The sequence below is a fragment of the Cetorhinus maximus genome, chromosome 12, assembly GCF_964194155.1.
Source record: "Cetorhinus maximus chromosome 12, sCetMax3.hap1.1, whole genome shotgun sequence".
Lineage (NCBI taxonomy): Eukaryota > Metazoa > Chordata > Chondrichthyes > Lamniformes > Cetorhinidae > Cetorhinus > Cetorhinus maximus.
The window spans coordinates 108,222,126-108,244,791 of record NC_135890.1 but is presented as its reverse complement, the minus strand read 5'-3'; the positions used below and the strand labels follow the sequence as shown (position 1 = coordinate 108,244,791).

The 22,666-nt window shown below is 40.2% G+C and overlaps 1 protein-coding gene and 1 long non-coding RNA gene across 2 annotated transcripts in view; one reads left to right on the top strand and one right to left on the bottom strand.

Moving 5' to 3' along the window:
* The window catches only part of LOC144687829 (uncharacterized), a 701,476-nt gene that overhangs the window by 110,091 nt on the left and 568,719 nt on the right, over positions 1–22,666 (top strand). The gene's annotated exons all lie outside the window — the stretch shown is intronic.
* hectd4 (HECT domain E3 ubiquitin protein ligase 4) overlaps positions 1–22,666 on the bottom strand; it is a 287,263-nt gene that overhangs the window by 182,822 nt on the left and 81,775 nt on the right. Inside the window, exons 7-11 of the mRNA XM_078554314.1 lie at positions 21,029–21,199; positions 15,374–15,566; positions 10,291–10,452; positions 7,704–7,817; positions 5,673–5,813 (exon numbers count right to left, since the gene is read on the bottom strand). Coding sequence (XP_078410440.1) covers positions 5,673–5,813; positions 7,704–7,817; positions 10,291–10,452; positions 15,374–15,566; positions 21,029–21,199 — 781 coding nt within the window. The remainder of the gene's footprint in view (positions 1–5,672; positions 5,814–7,703; positions 7,818–10,290; positions 10,453–15,373; positions 15,567–21,028; positions 21,200–22,666) is intronic.

The following is a 22,666-nucleotide window of genomic DNA, read 5'->3' as shown; positions in this document are numbered from 1 at the left end:
AAAAACTCAGCAAGTCTGGCAGCATCGGCGGAGAAGAAATCAGTCAACGTTTCGAGCCCTCATGGCCCTTCAGCAGAACTGAAGCATAGTTTCAACAAGGGAGAAATATAAATTGGTTTAAGGTGGGTGGGGGGGAAGAGACACATTGAGGGTGTGGTGTGAGCAGATAATCAAAAGATGTCAGAGACAAAAGGGTCAAAGAGGTGTTGAAGGTGGTGGTCTTTGTCTGAGAAAAGTGCTAATTAAGAATGCAAGACAGGATATTCAAAGTACAGCTCTAGTGGGGGTGGGGTGGAAAGACTAAAGGTTTTAGTTTTAGATTTAAAAATAATGGAAATAGGTGGGGAAAGAAGAATCTATATAAATTATTGAAAAAAAAGGCGGGTGGGGGGGGAAAAGAAACAGGGTGGGGATGGGGGGAGGGGGGTTTAAGATCTAAAGTTGTTGAATTCAATATTCAGCCCAGAAGGCTGTAAAGTGCCTAGTCGGAAGATGAGGTGCTGTTCCTCCAGTTTGCGTTGGGCTTCACTGGAACAATGCAGCAAGCCAAGGACAGACATGTGGGCAAAAGAACAGGGTGGAGTGTTAAAATGGCAAGCGACAGGGAGGTTTGGGTCTTTCTTGCGGACAGACCGCAGGTGTTCCGCAAAACGGTCGCCCAGTTTGCATTTGGTCTCTCCAATGTAGAGGAGACCGCATTGGGAGCAACGAATGCAGTAGACTAAGTTAGGGGAAATGCAAGTGAAATGCTGCTTCACTTGAAAGGAGTGTTTGGGCCCTTGGACGGTGAGGAGAGAGGAAGTGAAGGGGCAGGTGTTGCATCTTCTGCGTGGGCATGGGGAGGTGCCAATATCCATATCCATGCTCCATCCATGGAGGTGTAATATCCATTACAAGCCTACCGACTCCCACAGCTACCTCGACTACAGCTCCTCACACCCCGCTTCCTGTAAAGACTCCATCCCATTCTCTCAGTTCCTTCGCCTCCGTCGCATCTGTTCTGATGACGCTACCTTCAAAAACAGCTCCTCTGACATGTCCTCCTTCTTCCTTAACCGAGGTTTTCCATCCACGGTCGTTGACAGGGCCCTCAACCGTGTCCGGCCCATATCCCGCGCATCCTCCCTCACGCCTTCTCCTCCTTCCCAGAAACATGATAGGGTCCCCCTTGTCCTCACTTATCACCCCACCAGCCTCCGCATTCAAAGGATCATCCTCCGCCATTTCCGCCAACTCCAGCATGATGCCACCACCAAACACATCTTCCCTTCACCCCCCTTGACGGCATTCCGTAGGGATCGTTCCCTCCGGGACACCCTGGTCCACTCCTCCATCACCCCCTACTCCTCAACCCCCACTTATGGCACCTCCCCATGCCCACGCAGAAGATGCAACACCTGCCCCTTCACTTCCTCTCTCCTCACCGTCCAAGGGCCCAAACACTCCTTTCAAGTGAAGCAGCACTTCACTTGCATTTCCCCTAACTTAGTCTACTGCATTCGTTGCTCCCAATGCGGTCTCCTCTACATTGGAGAGACCAAACGCAAACTGGGCGACCGTTTTGCGGAACACCTGCGGTCTGTCCGCAAGAAAGACCCAAACCTCCCTGTCGCTTGCCATTTTAACACTCCACCCTGTTCTTTTGCCCACATGTCTGTCCTTGGCTTGCTGCATTGTTCCAGTGAAGCCCAACGCAAACTGGAGGAACAGCACCTCATCTTCCGACTAGGCACTTTACAGCCTTCTGGGCTGAATATTGAATTCAACAACTTTAGATCTTAAACCCCCCTCCCCCCATCCCCACCCCGTTTCTTTTCCCCCCCCACCCGCCTTTTTTTTCAATAATTTATATAGATTCTTCTTTCCCCACCTATTTCCATTATTTTTAAATCTAAAACTAAAACCTTTAGTCTTTCCACCCCACCCCCACTAGAGCTGTACTTTGAATATCCTGTCTTGCATTCTTAATTAGCACTTTTCTCAGACAAAGACCACCACCTTCAACACCTCTTTGACCCTTTTGTCTCTGACATCTTTTGATTATCTGCTCACACCACACCCTCAATGTGTCTCTTCCCCCCCACCCACCTTAAACCAATTTATATTTCTCCCTTGTTGAAACCATGCTTCAGTTCTGCTGAAGGGCCATGAGGGCTCGAAACGTTGACTGATTTCTTCTCCGCCGATGCTGCCAGACTTGCTGAGTTTTTCCAGGTAATTCCGTTTTTATTTTGTTTATGCTTTTGACATAGTCTACTTGGGCTTCAGCAAAGCTTTTGATAAGGTCCCGCATGGGAGACTGATAATAAGGTAAGAGCCCACGGGATCCAAGGCAATTTGGCAAATTGGATCCAGAATTGGCTGAGTGGCAGGAAGCAGATGGTGATGGTCGAGGGGTGTTTTTGTGACTGGATGCCTGTGTCCAGTGGGGTTCCACAGGGATCGGTGTTGGGTCCTGTTTGTGGTGTGTATATATAAATGCTTTAGACTTGAAAGTTGGAGGGCTGATCAGTAAGTTTACGGATGACACGAAAATTGGTGGGGTGGTAAAAAGTGAGGAGGATAGCCTTAGATTACAGGAGGATATAGACAGGCTGGTCAGATGGGCTGATCAGTGGCAAGTGGAATTTAATCCGGATAAGTGAGGGGTGATGCACTAGGGCAGGACAAACAAGGCACAGGAATACATCATGAATGGTCGGACCCTGGGAAGTACCAAGGATCAGAGGGACCTTGGTGTGCATGCCCAACGATCCCTTAAGGTAGTGGGACAGGTTGTTACGGTGGTTAAGAAGGCAAATGGGATACTTGCCTTTATTAGCCAAGGCATAGAATATAAGGGCAGGGAGTTTATGCTGGAACTGTATAAAACGCTTGTTAGGCCACAGCTAGAGTATTGCATGCAGTTCTGGAATCCACATTACAGGAAGGATGTGATTGCACTAGAGAGAGTGCAGAGGAGATTTACCAGGATGTTGCCTGGGCTGGGGAGTTTTAGTTGAGAAGAGATTAGGTAAACTGGGGTTATTTTCCCTGGAGCAGAGGAGATTGCCAGGGGACATGGTTGAGGTGTATAAAATTATGAGGGGCATAGATAGGATAGACAGGAAGGAAGTTTTCCCCTTGGTGGAGGGATCAATAACCAGGGGGCATAGGTTTAAGGTAAGAGGTAGGAGCTTTAGAGGGAGTGTGAGGAAGAATTTTTTCACCCAGAGGTCGGTGGGAATCTGGAACTTACTGCCTGAAAGGGTGGTAGAGGCAGAAACTCTCATGACATTTAAGTAGTATTTAGATGTGCACTTGCGATGCCATGGCATACAAGGCTATGGTCTTTGTGCTGGAAAATGGGATTAGAATAGTTAGGAACTTGTTTGACCGGCGCAGACTCGATGGGCCGAAGGATCTTTTTCTGTGCTGTAGACCTCTATGACTCTATGACCCAGGCTTGAAACCCACCGTGGCAGCTGGTGGAATTTGAATTCAATGAAATCTGGAATTAAAATTCTAATGATGATTGCCAGTTGATTGCCATAAAAACAGGAAATCTGCCATCCTTATCTGATCTGGCCTACGTGTGACTCAATGCAGTTGACTCTTAAATGCTCTCTGAAATGGCCTAGCAAACCATTCAGTTGTATCAAATTAGTAAGGAATGAAAGCAGATGGACCAACTAGCATCGACTTAGGCACCGGAAACGAAAATGGCAAGCTCAGACCGGTCTAACATCTGGGGAGCTTATGCCAAAATTGTGAGAGCTATCTCACAGACTAGACATAAAACAGCCTGACATAGTCATACTCATGAAATTACACCTTACAGGCAATGTCCCAGACATCACCATCCCTACCCCTGGGTATGTGCTGTCCCTCCAGCATTCAGGCCCAGCAGAGGCGGCAGTGCAGTGGTATACAGTCGTGAGGGAGTTGCCCTCAACAGAGACTCCGGGCCCCATGAAGTCACATGGCATCAGGTCAACCATGGGTAAGGAAACCTCTTGCTGGAAGATGGTGTGGTTGGAAGTCAATCATCTCAGTGCTGGGACATCACTGCAGGAGTTCCTCAGGGTAGGCCTAACCATCTTCAGCTGCTACATCGATGACCTTCCCTCCATCATTAGGTCAGAAGTGGGGATGTTCAGCACCATTCGCAACTCCTCAGATACTGAAGCAATCCATGTCCAAATGCAGCAAGAGCAAGACTGATAAATGGCAAGTAACATTCACGCCACACAAGTTGCAGGCAATGGCCATCTCCAACAAGAGAGAATCTAACCATTGCCCCAAGGCATTCAATGGTATTACCATCGCTGAATCCCCCCCATTATCAACATCCACTGACCTGAAACTGAACTGGATCAGCCATATAAATACCTCCTGACTCCCCAAACTCTGTCCACTATCTACAAGGCACAAGTCAGGAATGTGATAGAATACTTTCCACTTGCCTAGATGAGTGCAGCTCCAACAACACTCAAGAAGCTTGACAACATCCAAGACAAAGCAGCCCACTTAATTGGCACTCCATCCACAAACATTCACTCCCTCCACCACCGACGAACAGTGGCAGCAGTGTGCACCAACTGCAAGATGCACTGCAGGAACTCAACAAGGCTCCTTAGACAGCACCTTCCAAACCCAGGGCTGCTACCATCTAAAAGGACAAGGGCGGCAGACACGTGGGAAGTTCACCACCTGGAAGTTCCCCTCCAGGCCACTCACCAGCCTGGCTTGGAAACATCACCATTCCTTCACTGTCACTGGGTCAAAATCCTGGAACTTCCTCCCAACAGTGCTGCGGATGTACCTACACCATATGGACTGCAGCGAATCAAGGCAGCGGCTTACCACCAATTCTCAAGAGCAATTAGGGATGGGCAATAAATGCTCACTTAGCCAGTGACACCCACATCGCATGAATGAAAAAAAAATTACCATCAGTTTGAATGGTCAACAAAAATCTAATATGAAAGATATTTTCATATTTAGTGGTCTTACCAGAAATATATTGCATATTTGTTCTGCACAACAAACCAGTCTAATTTTTCCCCCAACTTAAGTTGACCATGACACCAAATGCACTTTGCATGCTACTAATCAATAATTATTCCTTTTCATGTAGTTTTGGAAGTGTTCCACATGTCACATGATGACATGTGTACATATACATATCTATCTCAAAGAAGTTGTCTTGATAGATTCAGATTGCCTGAAGGAAAGCACAAAGATCAGGTGAAACAGTAGCAACTCAACTCTGAATTTAAATTGCAGCTTTGAAATCACTTCAGCCCTGGTTTTCAGGTATCTGTGACATCACTTCACTCTCCAGTCTGTGTTGGGTGATCTGTTGATCACAGGTAGAACTTAGGTCATAAGTTGAATTGGTTTTTAGCACTCCTGGACTTTCTGGTTGGGGGAGAAATAAGTTGAGACTTACCATCTATGATCATTATTTGGTGGTCCTTGCTAAAAAGAGTACATAAATGTTGATCTCTAAATTCAAAAAATCTGTTGGTACTCACTGTTTAGACTAGCAAATGTTCAGCACCCTTCAGAAAAGGAAGGCTGACAGATTGGAAGGGGAGAAGGAAGTGAATAGGCAAAAAAAAAAGCCATGGAATTAACCCAATATTAATATACAAACCAAACAAAGTGCAGTCACCACAAGCACTAACCTTTTGGCTCAGGGATGATATGGCTAACACCCAATCTTTGACAGACATGATGGAAGGCCTGGTTACCAGGATTACACCACTGATCCATATAGTCACTAGAACACGTCCAAATCATATTGTTCATAGCATCATAGCAGGCTCCTAGTGCAAAAAAATAAATAATTAAGATGCAACCTACTGATATGGGGCAAAAAAACCTACATTGTGGTTTTTAAAAGGTGCACTACAACTGGTATAATATAAAGCAACAAAGGGCTGGGCACTGTGCTCTATGGAGCAACAACGTTCAAGTCCGCCACAATAATTCTAACCAGCATTTTCTGTTACCATCCAACAAAGGGGGCGCATCCTGTTTTCTCCCACTTCCATGGTCCACACCTCTTGTTGCCAAGAAAATGAGGAGGCCAGGTTCCAGACCTCCTCCAATACTTCTGTGGTTAACTGCTGGTTACACGCAACAGCAACTCAGTGACATCCACATCAGAATCTTCCTTCCCTGCAATGCAGAGATGTGCAAAGATACCTTCCCATTCTGGCACTGAAAATCAGAGCTCCAAGAAATTCCATCACACCCTAAGTTTGCAATTTTGGTCACACCAACATGGAAGTGAACTTTTCCCCAGCCTTGTACCTAATCACAAGGTGAGAGATAATACTTTTTTCTTTGTATTAGATTAGCAAATATTAAACTCTGATCTGCTTTATTCTAGGAATCACTGGTTAAGCATCAGCTCAAGTATTTGCACCTAATTCTGGCTACACTGCTTTTAAAAAGAATGCCAAGGTCTTAGGAATATTGCAGAGCAGATTTACTAAAATAGTGCCAGCAATAAGGGAGTTCAGTTATGTGATGAGGCTAGAGAAGCTGGGATTGCACTCCTTGGAGCAGGCCAGGTTAGGGGAACATTTAAGAGGCGTTCAAAATTATGAAGGGATTTTGGTATAGGAGATAGGGAGAAACTGTTTCCACTGCCACGTAATCAGGATTTAAGATAACTGGAAAAGAACCAGGAAGGGATGAGATTTTTTTTAAATGCAGCGAGTTGTTACTTGGAATGCACTGCCTGAAAGGATGGTGGAAGCAGAGTGAATAGTAACTTTCAAAATGCAAGTGCATACTTGAGAAGGGAAATTTTGCAAGGCAGTGGGCAAAAAGCAGTGTAATGGGGTTCTTCGTATAGTTTTTGCACAGAGTTGGCACAGGCACGGGGAGCTTCATCTGTATTCAGACTCTAAAGTTGTACACATTGACCATCTCCTTGTCTAAACTCCAAAAGGTTTCTTCCTTTTTAGCATTTTTTCTACTTGTAGTTCAATAAGAATTTGAAAAAACATTTAGGCAAATCAAAGAACCATTTTACTCAACAAACATTAAGCAAAGTTATAGTTGAATGTTGATGCTAAACAAAGTCCAACTGTAACTGCCAATTTATACTGTCAGATAAGTTTGTTTACCTCAGGCAAGAGAGCTACTGCAACTTGAACTCAATTCAAATAAAACCTCTGTGGTGAGCTCTGTCAATCTATGCTGGAACATAAATCAAACCTTCCAAATTTCCTAATATGAAACTTAGAAAAGATGAAGTACTACTCCCACATAGAGTCATTATTGCAGCTATAAAGAAGGGATAGTGGGAGCACTGTCATAATGGCAATTGCTCAGTGAACAAGGATACCACCTTTTATTTATTACAAAGACAGACTTAAATTTATAGCAGTTTTTATATTGTTCTTTTACCTCAAAACAATATAGCCATAAGCTAAATCCTGGCTTTTATGCTTAGTCTAGCAACAGAAAACACAGTCAACAGTGTAAATGGTGCAAAGAGACTGATAACTGCTAGGCTCGCAGAATCTAGGCTTCAAATTTATCAGCAACTTATGAAGTGTCTGATCGTGATCAACATTTTCAAAGCGCTTAACATACGAGTTACTTTACAGTAATAGTAAACAGGTTTGCAAGATACTTCTAACACAAAAAGGTTTACAATATTATTTGAAGCAGCTCCACTTGCAATATATTGTCCTTACCCAGTCCTGGAACCAGAGCACCCCGCCCAAGGGAACTGCCAGCTGCATCAATCAAATCTGCTCGGCTGCTAAATTGGCCATCTGAGACATTGAACACCAGGCTAGAGGATAAGACTGAGCAGAAAGACACAGCAAGTTGTTATAATAATGAAAGCACAAAACTTTTATTATTTATTGCTTCTTGCCTATCTTGGATGCAAATAAGTGATTTTAGTGTAATCTTATTGCTAACATCATCTTAATAATACCGTCTTCCCCTCCAACCCTCTGGATTCCTCCCCAACATCTTTGACTACAGAGCAAATTATATATCCTTATCCTTTCCTCATGCTGTTCAAGTTTTGACTGCCCAAGAAAATAATGAATGGTAAATTTGGATTTATAAATACAAGCAGTATTATCACCAGTGCTTTTAATCTATTAGTTGTCCTGAATATGCTGAAGGAAAAAAAAACATAAGCCAGTACAATCTCAAGTTGTGCAGTGCTCTTAATTAAGCACCTCAAATTGTCCTATCCTCTGCCAAACAAGTGAGGCCAGTAGCTAGCAATCTTACACAACTCTCAATATTCAATCTAGCTGAACACCAGGCAAGTTTGAGAATGAAACTGAGTGTTTTCCACAGTTCAATTGGGCAGAATGAAAATTTTCAGGTATACATTGCAATAGTCTACTAAAATCTCAGTTAAGATATCTGCACTATACACAGCTATAAATCCTCATATTACATTTTACTGAAATGCTACTGACTAAATTGCAACAAATACAACACCAGCATTTGACTACACATTGCTGCCATTCTGGACAATCAAAATCTCTACAATAGTAGACAATGCCAATCCATATTCATTGTTAGTAAAGTACAATACAATGCAAGGACTGTTAGCCTCCCACTGGTTAAAGTCCATGCTCTGCAGTTTTGTTGAAAATATTGAGAAAGACACAAAAGGCATAATTTACCACTACAATACAAAGCCCGTAATGCAAGCTATAAAGAACACCTCCCCCAAATTCAGCTTACTTAACAATTTATTCTCGTTAATAAATTCTGCCTCTACCCAGAACATATTCTGTTTTCTGGACAATAGGGCAGATGCTTTATGGTCAACTGTGAGATTGTACAAGAGAGCACCTCAAGGTTCAATCAATTCATTTCCCTTCCTTTACTTCCCGTAATGAAGTACCTCATCTGTGCTCATCATTTTTTCCTCGCGTGGTCAGATTCAGATTTTCCAGCCACCTCTCAGCCACTAACCTCCAATATTCAATTCTTTAGCAGTGTCCTGCTGCTGCTTTCAGGACCCTGGTTTTGTCTGAGATTGACAAATCTCTGTAAATCTCCAGACATATTTTACTGCTAATATATTCAAAGATTTCTCATTACATTACATACACATAAGAAAACAGTGGAAAGCAATTATTGTAACACATTAAATAATGGAAGTTAATTTCCAAACATGCACAATTATCTCATTATTTCAACCTGCTTCATTAAGTATTATGCCAGAAATACTTCCATTTCTTAAACAAATCATTTCTTGACATAAATACTATGTAAACAATTAATGCTTTGACACAAAAACAAAATACTGCAGATGCTGGAAATCTGAAATAAACAGAAAATGCTGGCAACACTCAGATGCAGGCAGCATCTGCAACAGGAGAAATAGCGTTAATGTTTCAGGTCAATGACTTTTCAATACAACTCAGAAGTCACTGACTGGATGAAATGTAGGAGAGGTTAAATGACAGAAGGGATGATGGTGCAAGCCAAAAGGGTTGGTAATGGGACAAGCAAATAAACAAAAAGGAGTGTCTAGAGGAAGCAATAAGAAAATAAATCCCAGCCGCTCTGTGAAAAAATAGGAGCAATGGTTATGATTTGAAATTGCTCAACTCAATTGTTCCACTTAAGTCCAGAAGATGAGGTGCTGTTCCCTGTGCTACCACTGAGTTTCAGAACAGTGTAGGATGCCAAGGACAAAGGTCAGAATTAAAATGACAAGCAAAGACCAACTTTTTCCAGTTCTGATGGAAGGCCGTCGACCTAAAACGTTAAATCTGTTTTAACCTCTCCACAGATGTTGCCCAACATGCTGAGAATTTGCAGCATTTTCTATTATTACTAACAGTTTAATTAGCTGCCAATTGGTTATGCGCTTAGGGTATGGAAAGTATTAAAGCAGTTAAAGTTCTCTGTGCCTCACCGAAAGTGCTCCCACTGGCATTACATTGAACTTCAAAGCCAGATGCATGAAATTTGCTGACTCAAACTCAACATATCCCAAATGTACAATTGTAAGTTCTGTCCCTCTAAACTCTGGCTATATCAAAATAGCGCTTTTAGACAAATAATGCTAGGCAGAAGATCTAATGATTAGAGGTCTATGAATGGTTATGGTAATGGTGACATGAACTTAAAGTATCATACAAGCATGTTGGTGCAATACTGAAGTATACAGGCATCAACAGTTTTATGCATTGGTACCAAGCAATACTGCATCACACACAGCTAGCCAGATCAGACAGTGTTTTCAGCACCCAGGCACTGAAGTGAAGAGGGGTTTTAAAATCACATCTGACTTACCTTTTAAAGACGACAGTCCACTTGTGCCACCAAACAGGGAACGTGTTGCGGAACTCCCAGATCCTCCTGGTGGTGCACTAAGCATAACCAGGTATGTCCCACATGTATACATAGGGGTCTTCCTTAAAGTTTTCAAGGGTAAGCCACAGCTTGTGTTTGCTGCTAAATTTGGTTAAAAGAAAAAAGTCATACTTTGCTCACATTCATTGCCTTTCTCTGAGGTAAAGAAAGCTTAACATTTTGAGTCAATTCGGTTTCCCTAAAAGCTAATTGTTAGTTAAACATACGATTGTCATCAGCTGAAAGTTAAGACTACAATAATCAGAATTTAAAACAGATGTTCACTAAATATTTAAACTAATCTAGGCAACATTAAAATAATAAAAAAACAAGTTTTTCACATATTTCACATGTCACCAATTTACAGTTTATACAGGCTCCAAGGTAGGATGAAAGCAGATCCCAGTTGCGAAGTCTATTTTGTTTTCTAAGATCAGGAGTCTACATGAAATATGCCAACATAAACACACGTGCCAAATTCAAGGAATTTTTTGGTCACAACGTTCCACATGGAGTGTCACCTACATGAACGAAGCTTACCCTGAAGAGGATAGTGACTTGATGCAGAGGCATTCAGGTGACCAGTAAGCACCAGGTAAGCATGATAACTCCAAATGTCACAACATTGGAATATTCGGCCTTGAAAAAATAAACCTTGCATCCAGAACATCCTAAAATATATCCTCAGCATTCCAGTCAAACCAGCAGTTGTGGTACAAGCATACACCTTCCAAATAAGAAACCTGTCATAGCCTTAGTGATCACTGCACTACCATCTTTGATGGCCTTCCTTCAATTAGAGTATAAGGCCTGTGATGATGCAAGAAATACCCTTCATGGCCAAGATATTAAATATATGTTACAATATTGCACTCGCATGAATTACTGACCCACACTGTTTAAATACCCCCAGAGTAATCAGGACATTCCTACAGGACAAGGGTTCAGAGACTACTCCAACTGCCTCATTCTACCCCACTATGGCAACAGCAATGTGCCTGCCTCCTCCGTCTGTCCCTCCTTTCTTTTACATTCTTGAGGTGTCAGGTCTTTCATGATGTTAGGCCTACAGATGAGTCAGATCCTTTCCTATTCTGTGGTTAATTATTAGGCAAACACTACTAGCTTCTCAAACTATGAACATGCCGAACAGCGACAACTTCAACCATCTAGAAATAACACTACTTCATTGCAGTGATAATCCTGATTGACTTTTAAATGAAAGCCATTGGCTAATTCACATTTAAAAGCAACACAATAAGTTGTGCTGAGGATAAAGCCACGAAAACAACAGTCCTAATATATACAAAATAGTTAGTAAAAATTATGGTACACTGAGGTCATGCCTTCAGTTGCAGTTCCAGTATTTGCCAGAAAAAATGCTTGGAAGCAAACAGCACTCAAGGTGTAATGCTGGTAAATTTTGTTCCCGATTATGCAGTACAAAAACAGGGACTTTATTTAGAATAATTGAACTGAGGAACTGAAGGTGGGCATGTTGATCATGAGACTAGTGACTTGAGTCTTTCATTGATTCATTATCCTCAATTCTACTGGGAGCACAGGCAGAATCAATTCGATTATTGCCGACTACTGTCTCCACAACCAAGTGGTTTATCTTTTCCTTTACAGCTTCAAATTTCACTACCTAGGTTCAGTGTAAGGAATTTTTCAACTAATGCTGATGCATAGAAGAGGTAGGAGGGCAAATTGATTGCTTGTTACTGAACCTTCATAAGTACTCAGTAACTTAGAATACTGCAATTCCGGTTATTCAACTCTCTCACACAATCATGCCCAAAATTCTATTGATGGCCCATTCCTTTTCTTCATCGCGATGCTGCTCTTGATGACATCATATGTAGATGAAGCCAATTCTATTGCCTCAAATGCCGACTTCACTTCCCTGTCACCATCTTCATTTCTATAAGAACTAACTGCCTGTTGGACTAGTAGCACTCAGTGATCTGGGACTCACTGGCAAGACAACAACCATTCTGTCCAGTTCCAGTGTGAGTTCACATTGAAGCACAATTCCATTTTTGCAATACAAAAGCGAAATACTGCTGATGCTGTAATAAGAACAGAAAATGCTGGAAAAATTCAGGTCTCTCAGAATAATGGTCACAGCCTTAAATGTTGACTTGTTCCTCTCTCCATAGATGATATCAGGCCCAAGTATTACCAACATTTTGTTTTTATTCCATTTTTCCAATGCTCTCATCCTTGTTAGATTTACCATACATAAGCTTCAAATCATGCAGAACCATTGCAGTTGTATTCTATTCCATATCAGGTTCTGCACGCCAATCTCCATTGGCTTTCTTAATGAATCAGTTGAAAATCCTCATTTCTATTTTCAGATCTCTCCATGGCCTTGCTCCATCTTACCTCTGCAATCTTTCCTAACACTGCTTCCTAGCAAACACCCTCCAAATCTTTGGCGCTAACATCTTCTCATTGAGGAGAATGTGTGGTTCTGATGGAGTGGGATAGGCAGAGAATACAGTTTTATCCAGTTCATTCTGATTACACATTCTTCTGGTTACAACAGAACTCATTACAGGAATGTAGAACTTCACATTCTCCAGCTGAAGGAAGAAACATGCTGCTGATGCTAGAATACAAAACGATGAGCAGCACTCTTACTCCAACACCACCTCCCCCTGCCATGTCCCCCTTCTTAAAAACTGAGAAAAGGTTGCTTTGAAAAGGTTGTTTACTGTAATCCAGAAGATACTACTAATCCTCAATGATCTCTTGCAGAGTGTTCATGGTATGTTTAATCCGCTTACATCTACCATAAGCTCTCTTCTACTTATTAGCGAGCTCAAAATCCTAATTTCAATAACGTGAATTCCTCTGAATATCTGGCCTCATACCTAGAGAAGTAACAACAAATATGAGCTTTTGGTGAATGTTCTAAGTGATGACAACAGTATTCATTGTACTTTGGAACTCAAGGTTCTCTTCCTCTTCCCTAGCTGTCTTCCACACCCCCACCCTGTCCCCTTCCTAAAATAATCCAAAAAATGACAAAAAAAAATGTTCAGTATGACCATCACATGTTGGATGCAATTTGAAGGCTGTGGAAGTTTCGACTGGAGATATTTTACCTTGGGTGTCAATATCTTTCTTTAGGAAGGATGCCACAATAAAACTATGCCTAATGTTTTTCATATGAACAAAGGTTCGTTAGATTTCTTCTCCTCTCACAAAAATACTTCAACATTTTTAGGTACATCAGGCACAAAAACTCAAAGAAAACAATTTTTCCCCAAATAATAACTATTGGATTTTGGAACATCTCAAGATATAACTCTTTTTGTTTTAAATTATATTTTTAAATACAAGTTAGAAAGAATGATTGGGAACCCCATACAAGTAATCTGACTTTTTGTTGGCTTGCAATATTCTCAAATTTAACACAAATTTCAACATTTTAACTTCAATGTTAAAGTCCTCATGACTTGCAACATGCTCTACAAAGCTCAGTATGAGAGATTAGCAAATATCTGCATTTGTCAAATGCACTTAAAAGCAGAATTCAGCCCAGTACCAAAGCAGAGCATTTCAAGTGTCTGTCATAAAAGTTTGGGACAGAAAAGAAGCATGCACAGAGCTGGGAGCTTGGAAAACATTGTTCCAGTGTTCCTGTACTTCTGAGAGTATGGGGAGGGTGATGCATCAGAAAATAACTAAGTGGAAGGAAACAGGTTCAAATCCTCCACTGAACTACGTTCCCAACGGCAGCCAAGGAGGTGACACAGATTCCTGGTGATCACCCTGGAACATTATTGACTTAGAATCAGATCACCCAACCCTTGTGCATTTGTTGATATGGAGGTGCACGGTCCATTAAAGCAGCTAGATATGAGGAGAAAACCAAGGCTGGTTTAAAAAAAAAATGGAGGAAAATATTTCACATGGAGCAATTTTAAAATAAATAGTTTAATCGGACTTACAGCTAGGTAACTTTCTGCCATAAATGTTCTTAAGTTTATTTGAAAACTCTGACATGTGTAACAAAGCCTGACTCATCACCATGGAAACAATGATTTTTGTTTGAATTAGGAAAACTATAAAGAGGTTCTTGAGGTGGGCAGGTTTACATATTGGCAAGCAAAAGGCCAATTTGTAAATTGGACACTATGCTGCCTTAAATTTGCCCTTATTCCCACCCCGCCCCCCTGCCCTCTCTCTTGCCAAGAGAAATGGCTTTAACCAAATAATCAACATGAATAGGGAAAGCTCATGACCATTTTATTTTTCTCATGACTTCTTAACCAAGAAAACAAAATCACTGAATGTAAGGGGCAGCAGGTTCAGTAGGTTTGATTTCAATGATGGTGCATTTTCAAAATTTTGCTTTTCAATCATTTTGTATATGGAACAAATCTTGTTCTGACAGAACAGTAGATTCAAAATAATTCAAATACTAAACACTTCCTTCTATTTTCACTCTTTCCTGTTATTATAATACATATTTTTGACGAAGGCCAAGAGTGTTGGGGATTGGTACCCCAATGTATCAACCACCTGGTATCTGGTATAGAACAGTTGAAATCAAAGTAAAGCTTTCTTCAATGTGCCTCAATCGCAAATTCAGAATATTACCATTTTACTGAAATGTGATATTGCTATTTTCTACACCTCAGATATTTAGAACTCAGTAACAAACTAGGAGTTATTTTGTACTGTACACTTGTACTCTGAGATTTGGATTAAGAATGTCCTAAACTTCTCCAACTCAAGATTGTGATATTCAACACAAGAGATGTCATTCTTGCCAGTCTGGGCTAGATTCAAATGCAAATCTGAAAAACTAAATTCACTACACTATCATCTCAGTCTCTTTTCAGGCAACAAAAAAAAAAAATCACACTTTTATCAGCATGTAAATATGAGACTTGTATTCCAACATTTAAAGAATAAAACAAGAGCTGAAAGTACAACATGATCAACTATCTAAACAAAATGTTTTAAGCCTGCAGGATCATTTTATAAAAAATATTTATCTTACCAGAATGGTCTTCCTTCAATGTGTTGGTAATTGTCGAGCCAGTAAGAGCAGCCAATGTAGCTGAAGGGGAGCCACGATATCGGGAAAGTCGACTCAGCAGCATCTCATTTATACTTTTTGCAGATTCACCTTCTTTCCTTGTTAAGATGGTTCGTTCCTGGAGAGGGCATGCAGTGCAGCTCTCATTGTACACCTATAACAGAAGCTCAAATTGTCATAACTGCAAGGAGATTTAACACACTAAACAAACCACATCAAAGCACAAATCACAAAATAATTCTGTACTGACATGCTACAAAGTAGTTCTGTCTAGCATCCGTCACTTGCCAACAACTGTAACTAGCAAACTACATACAGAACTCTTCTGATGAAAGGTCTTTGACCTAAAACATTAACTCTTTCTCTCTCCACAACTGCTACCTGACCTGCTGAGTATTTCTAGCATTTTCTGTTTTTATTTCAGATTTCCAGCATCTGCAGTATTTTGCTTTTGTATTAATTTTCTGATCTTGCCTGGTCTGTCACTTTGAGACAAAAAAATAATTGGGGAAAACTGAATTTCCTTGCTTTGGCACTTCTGGAAAGCTGAATTAAGAGCACTTTTGAGGGGAAAAAAAAAGTCTTATTAAACATGGATTTTTTTTTTTGTTTGGACCAAAACACGTCCCTTCTCTCACTTATGGTTGAGTTACTTTAACACTTAATACATAGAGGGTGCTCTGTTGCTGGGGTGACATGCTTCATCTCAGTCTCTTGCTAGATGCTTCTCATCTTTTTTTTGCTTAATATCCAACTCAGCCTGCAATTTGATACTTATTCAGCCTACATTTCAGGTCAAGACTCCTATTAAAATGGCTGAATTTTAATGGATATGGTATAGGTTTAATATTCAGATACTGTTAACATCCACATGCAGTTATACTGGTTCTCTCTTCATCCTCTCCAATTTCTCCACTCAGTTTCCGAAGATGTCAGTTACTTGCGGTGGCACAATTACATAAGCACCACTTGCTCTCTAATACATCACTTAAGTGGCCATTCATCATGTAAAATTTTTGAATAGTTTGCTGTCACTTCATGTCAATGACAAGGGGCATTACAGTCCAACTTTGATCCTGTCCTCACCTGATATCTACATAAATGTTACCTGCATTCAAGATCACCGGATGGCAATCAGGAGGTAAAACCCAATTTAGAAGCACTAAAATCAATTGCAATCCCTCTAATAACATCCTTAACTTATCAGGGATCAAATTGATTTTTGGGACATCGGAACTGGTTTTGGGGGGGAAGTGGTGGGGTAGAACCTGTACAAACCGGAGTTGTACCTCAAGAAGGCTAGGCCAATATCTTGATGGGAGGCTTGTTAGTGCTATTGGGAAGTAGCTTGGCAGGGGGATGAGAATCTAAGCTTGTATTCAGAATGAACAGAAACAAAGATGGAAATAGAAGGCAGAAAATTAGTAACAAGTATGGAAAGTTAATAAGTATGGAAAGTGGAGGGAACAAAGATTAGAAAATAAACAAAAGGAGCTGCTCAGTGAGTAGTGGGACATATTTCAGTGCAAGGAGTTGAGTGAATATGTTTATTACGTTAACATGCTAAATGAAAATAAGCAGTTTGTCATGAAGAGGCTAATGTCTATAATGTTACTGGAAATTATTTTTAAATTGGAATAGTAGTAGGGTCTGTGTCTGTGTGCGTCTTAACTGGACTAAAGCCAGCTAGTCTGGGTGCTTCGATGTGTAGTAGTTTGATATGTTAATTAGAAAAACGTAAGTTAATAGGTAAAGCCAATTTGCATTTGTTGAACAAACCATTCAAAATAATGGGTAAAATCTTGCACCTAGCTAGGAGACACAAAGCAATGTGTTTATATTACTAATAAAATTGGTGGGATGAAAGGATTGTTAGGAGAGGTAAAATTAAAAGACCTAGTAATACAATGGAAAGTTTACATTCAAAGGGAAAGCTAAGTATGTACAGGAAGGAGTGTGTATGTATAGGGCAGAGGCATGCAAGATCTAACCAGCCTATAAGCCTAGAACTGTGTCTGCAAAGGATCCAAATTGCAAAGGACCTCATTTTTAATCTGTACGGTGCTTTGCCTGGTGTCTGTTCAAAATCTATGGGTTATTGTTGCCTTGGCGAAGCTTTACATGGGAGTGATTAATTTGGGGATTTGTTTAGAAGTTATTATGGTAGTAATTTGTAGACATGTGCGTGTTTAATTTGTTGCTAAAATTAACGAATGTTTTAGTTTTATATAAAAACATCTCAAGGATTGATGGTTTTATTACTGAATTCAGAGCTGCATCTCAAACATACCAGTTGAAAATATAGGTTATGACAGCTGTTCAACTTTCCCTCTGGGATTTAACAACTCAGCCGTTACCAACTGCTGTGTCATAAATTTTTGTTGAATTAGGCCAGATCTGTGCCAGAGAACTAGACCATAGCTATTACTGAAATATGGCTTAAAAAACTCAACACTTAGTGTTGCACAGGTTACAGGGTTTTCGTTTGAGATTTAAAAAATGGAAGGGGGCACAATAATGGTTAAAAAAACTCTACAGTTGAGAGGAGGGATGATATGAGAATGAGCATCAAATGAGGCCCCATGGTCTGAACACAGGAACAAAAAAGGGACAATCACACTACTGAGAGTTTACTACTGACCTCCAAATAGTCCGAGAGATGCAGAAGAGCAAATATGTAGGCAAGTTGCTGAGAAGTGTAAAACTAAAAATGGCAGTAATAAAATATTTCAATTACACTAATATTAACTGGGATAAAATCAGTGTAAAAGGTTTGGAGGGTAAAGAATTATTACCCTTTCAGGAGAACCTTTTTTAGCCAGCACATAATAAGCCCACAGGAGAAGGGCTAGTTCTCAGCTTAGTTTTACGGAATGAATCTGGACAGATAGAAGGGTTATCAATGGGAGGGCATTTCAGTGGCAGCGATTATAATTAAGTTAGTTTAAAGTACTTATGGAAAAGAATAAAGATAGATGAAGAGCGAAAGTTCTAAATTGGGAAAAAAACAATTTTACTTAGCTGACTTGTGATTTGGCAAAAGTGGGCTGGGAACAGCTACTCGAAAGTAAATCAGTATCAGATCAGTGGGAGGCATTCAAGCTGAAGTTGAAAAGGCTTCAGAACAAATATGTTCCCAAATGGAAAAAGTGTAGGACTCTGAAATCTAGACTTTGCTGGATGTCAAAGGGCATATAGAGTAGGATTAGGCAAAAAAATGCTTATGCAGATTAGCACTCAATGCTGCAGAAAGCATTAAGTATAGAAAGTGCAGGGTGATATCAAAAAAGAAAATTAGGAAAGCAAAGAGAGGGCATGAAAAAATATTGACAAGTAAAATCAAAGAAAACCCAAAGATGTTTTATAAATACAGAGCAACTGGGTAACTAAGAAAAGCATAGGATCAGGTGCAGCCCAAAAAGATATCTTATGTGTTGAGGCAGAAGACATGGGCATGTTTCTTAATGAATACTTTGCATCTGCTTTCACAAAAAGGGGAATAAAGCAGACACTGTTGTTAAAGTGAAGGGTGTGAAAATTGGATGGGATAAACAGTGAGGGAGGAAACATGAAGATGTTTTGAAACCTTGAATAAATAAGGCCCGAATGAAGTGCCTGCATTAGCAGCCTGGGAAACAAGGGAAGAGATTGTAGAAACTCTAACCATCATTTTCCCATTCTCTCTGGCTGTAGGCATGGGTCTAGAGGATTACTAATATTGTATTGTTTACAAAGGGAGGAAGGAAAGCCCTAGTAATTACAGGCCAGTCAGCCTAACCTGGGTGGTGGTGGTCAAATTATTGGAAAATATTCTGAGACAGAGTATAAATCACCATTTAAAAAGAATTAATCAGGGACAGTCAGCATGGTTAAGGGAAAATCATGTCCGGCTAACTTGATTGAATTTAAGGAGGTAACAAGGAGGGTTGATGAGGGTATCGGGACTGATGTGGTCGACATGGATTTTACAAAGGTTTTGATAAGGCCCTACATAGCAGACTGTTCAGAAAATTAAAAGCTCATGGAATCCAAGGAGAAGTGGCAAGTTGAATCCAAAATTGGTTCAGTGGTATGAAGGTTGTTAGGCGTATTTGTGCTTAGAGCAATGATTAGAAGGCTATTTTCAGTGTGGTTCTGCAGGGCTCAGTGTTGGATCCCATGCTGCTCATGGTACATTTCAATAACTTGGATTTAAATGTAGAGGTCATGATTTACAAAGTTTGCAGACAATAAGAAAAGTGGCCATGCTGTTAGTAGTGAGGAAGAAAACAGTAGCCTGCAGTAAGATGAATGGACGAGTCAGGTGGGCAGTAAAATGACAAATGGAATCCAAGAAGTGCGAGATAATGCATTTGGGGAGGACAAACTTTAAAACTTTATAAAACATTAGCTAGACTGCAGCTAGAGTACTGTGCACAGTTCTGGTCACAGCATTCAGGAAGGGCGTGATCATCCGAGACAGGATGCTGTCATGAAGAGAGAACTTTAGCTAAGATTGGGTAGTCTGGGATTGTCTCTTTGGAACAGACAGCTGAGGGGAGAAGGGCCTAGATAACGTAGATAGGAAGGATTTATTTGATTAAACAGAGAGGTCATCAGTCATAGATTTAATGTATTTAGTAGAAGAATTAGATTGGAGTTGAGGAGTACTATTTTCACCCAGAGTGGGGGTGGTCTGGAATTCACTGCCTGAAAGAATGATAGAGGCAGAAACCTTGATCACATAAAAAAACACCTTGACGTGCACCCGAGGTCCTGTAACTTACAGGGTTATGAACCAAGAGCTTGAGGGTGGGATTAGGCTGGATAGCTCTTTTTTAGTGGGCACAGACACGATGGGGTGAAAGGCCTCCTTCTGTGCCATAAATCTGTTTCAAACTTAGAAACTTTCTGATCCAATCATTTAATTACTAATTGGAGAGATTTGTTAAGTAATTGAAGCGCCAAATGTTTTTTGTAAAACATTTAATAATTAAAATATTTCAGCAACAATCTTGTTTACCATGAATGCAGAAAAATAATAGATTTTTTTTTTGCCAAATCTTCATTATAACTTTGTGCCAGAGAATGGCACAAGGATCATAAATTATTGCTTGAGAGGATCATTGGCAAGAAAGAGACTGGAGCATAAAAATGTCAAAACCAATCAACTCATTGATGAACCACCACATTTCTTTACAAAACAGGAAATAATATTTGTGCTATATACATCAGGACTGGAAAATTCCATCAACTACCTCAGGGTGAATTAACTTCTAGTTGTGATCGGCTGAAAAACTCACCAGTTGAGTAATGCCAGCATGTCTGGCAGCTCCCTTCAATTAATGAGTTACTACTGTAATTTTGGTAAAAGGCATGTTTTCCTTAAGCGGTTGTACTTCATTATTTTTTTGATTCATTAATTTTGTCTAAGATTAATGTTAATAGCTTTGTGTGTGAATTTCCTTCAAACTTGCTAATTAGGAGTCTAGGAGTCATGGCCGAGCAAATTGGCAGTTGCATCACCCAATAAGATTTAAAAACTATATATTCTGGAAATGGAAGGCAAGGACATGGTGGTTTAATAAAACAAACATATCTAATTCAGTTTTAAAGCAAAAACATGCAGAATCTTACTGTCAGTTCAAAGACATCCATGAAGACAGAATGGCCTTTAGGAGTTTTCTCATTCAAGCCTGCGGGAGACCAGATCCAATAGATGTAAGTTCCGTCGGAGCAGAGATGGATTGTGGTCATGTTACTGCCTACTGGGAAGTGATTCAGTGGCATGGACACAATCTGAGACACCTGAACGAACAGTAAACAAAACGGTAAATCAGTGTGACTTGATCAGTCGGGTGTACAATTGCATTTTGGTGGATCTGGGATTTGCAAGTTAAAAAGAATTTGAAAGGCAGCACTAAAGAATTGCTTAAAATGAACATTACTGGGTTCTCATGATGGTTCAGTGCATATTAAGTGGTTGATTTATTTTATAGACCAAGGGATGGTAGGGTAAGAAGTGCAAGTGTGAATGCTGGATGCAATCAAGCTTAGACATGAAACAAAAACAAAAATGGTTGGAAAAACTCAGCAGGTCTGACAGCATCTGCAGAGAGGAATACAGTTAACATTTCGAGTCCGTATGACTCTTCATCAGGACATTCTGATGAAGGGTCATACGGACTCAAAACGTTAACTGTATTCCTCTCCGCAGATGCTGTCAGACCTGCTGAGTTTTTCCAGCTATTATTGTTTTTGTTTCAGATTTCCAGCATCCGCAGTATTTTGCTTTTAAGTTTAGACATGATTCTCTCTGTGGACAATTTACTGATTCGCCATCGAGGTTCACAATGGCCATTTGGGTAACATACAGAGCCCACCACTTAAAATATCTAGGTCGCAGTCACTCATTTATACTAAGAAGTGATAGACATTAGTCATTTTTATTATCAATTTTAAAGTTGCCAGTCACAGCATCTTAAGTGTTCCATATAATTTAGACAGAAATAGTTGTGCTTACTCACTATTGACAAGTTCACAATCAGCTTTTAGTTGGGAACTATTCAGATTCAAAGTTAGAGCTATGGATAGTGTTAAAGCTGGGCAGTTACTGCACACGAAGTTCAGAGTTAGCATTTTTTCATGTGCCAACAATCTATATCTATTACACAACTAACTTGGCAATAAAAAGCATCACCCAGATCAAATAGTAAAAATAATTTTAATTCCCAGTAGTTATACATCAGTTTGTCATTTCTCCTTGTCAGGTCAACCTCGTGAATCAGCAACAACATTCTTGTTATATAGCATTACCCATCATCACACAGTGCACAAAACACATTTGCACAAGCTTGCCCACTATAAGCTAGTGGTCTAGCGACAAATGAATTATACCCCAAAAAACTGAACAGCTTCAGGGGGAACGAGAGAGAAAATTGACAAGGAAAAACAATAGTGCTATGTTAAGTGATGAGAAACACAAGTTAAATAATTCATATGGGAGACTAGAGCCTTGCAAGAAACACCACTGTGGACAGTTTGAAATTTAATTTTGTAATAAGCTTGTTGTTACTATCTAAGGAACACATGAGCAAATGAGGTTTTGTGAATGGCACTTCTGTGCAGATAAGGAAGTGATAGATAAACAAGTTTCAATGCTGTTCTACTTCACAATCAAATTTTAATCATTTACAGAACAGTATGCAGAGTTGCAAAAGATCAATTATGAAATTTCTGAACATAAGATGTTTTATGTTTTATTTATGATATTCT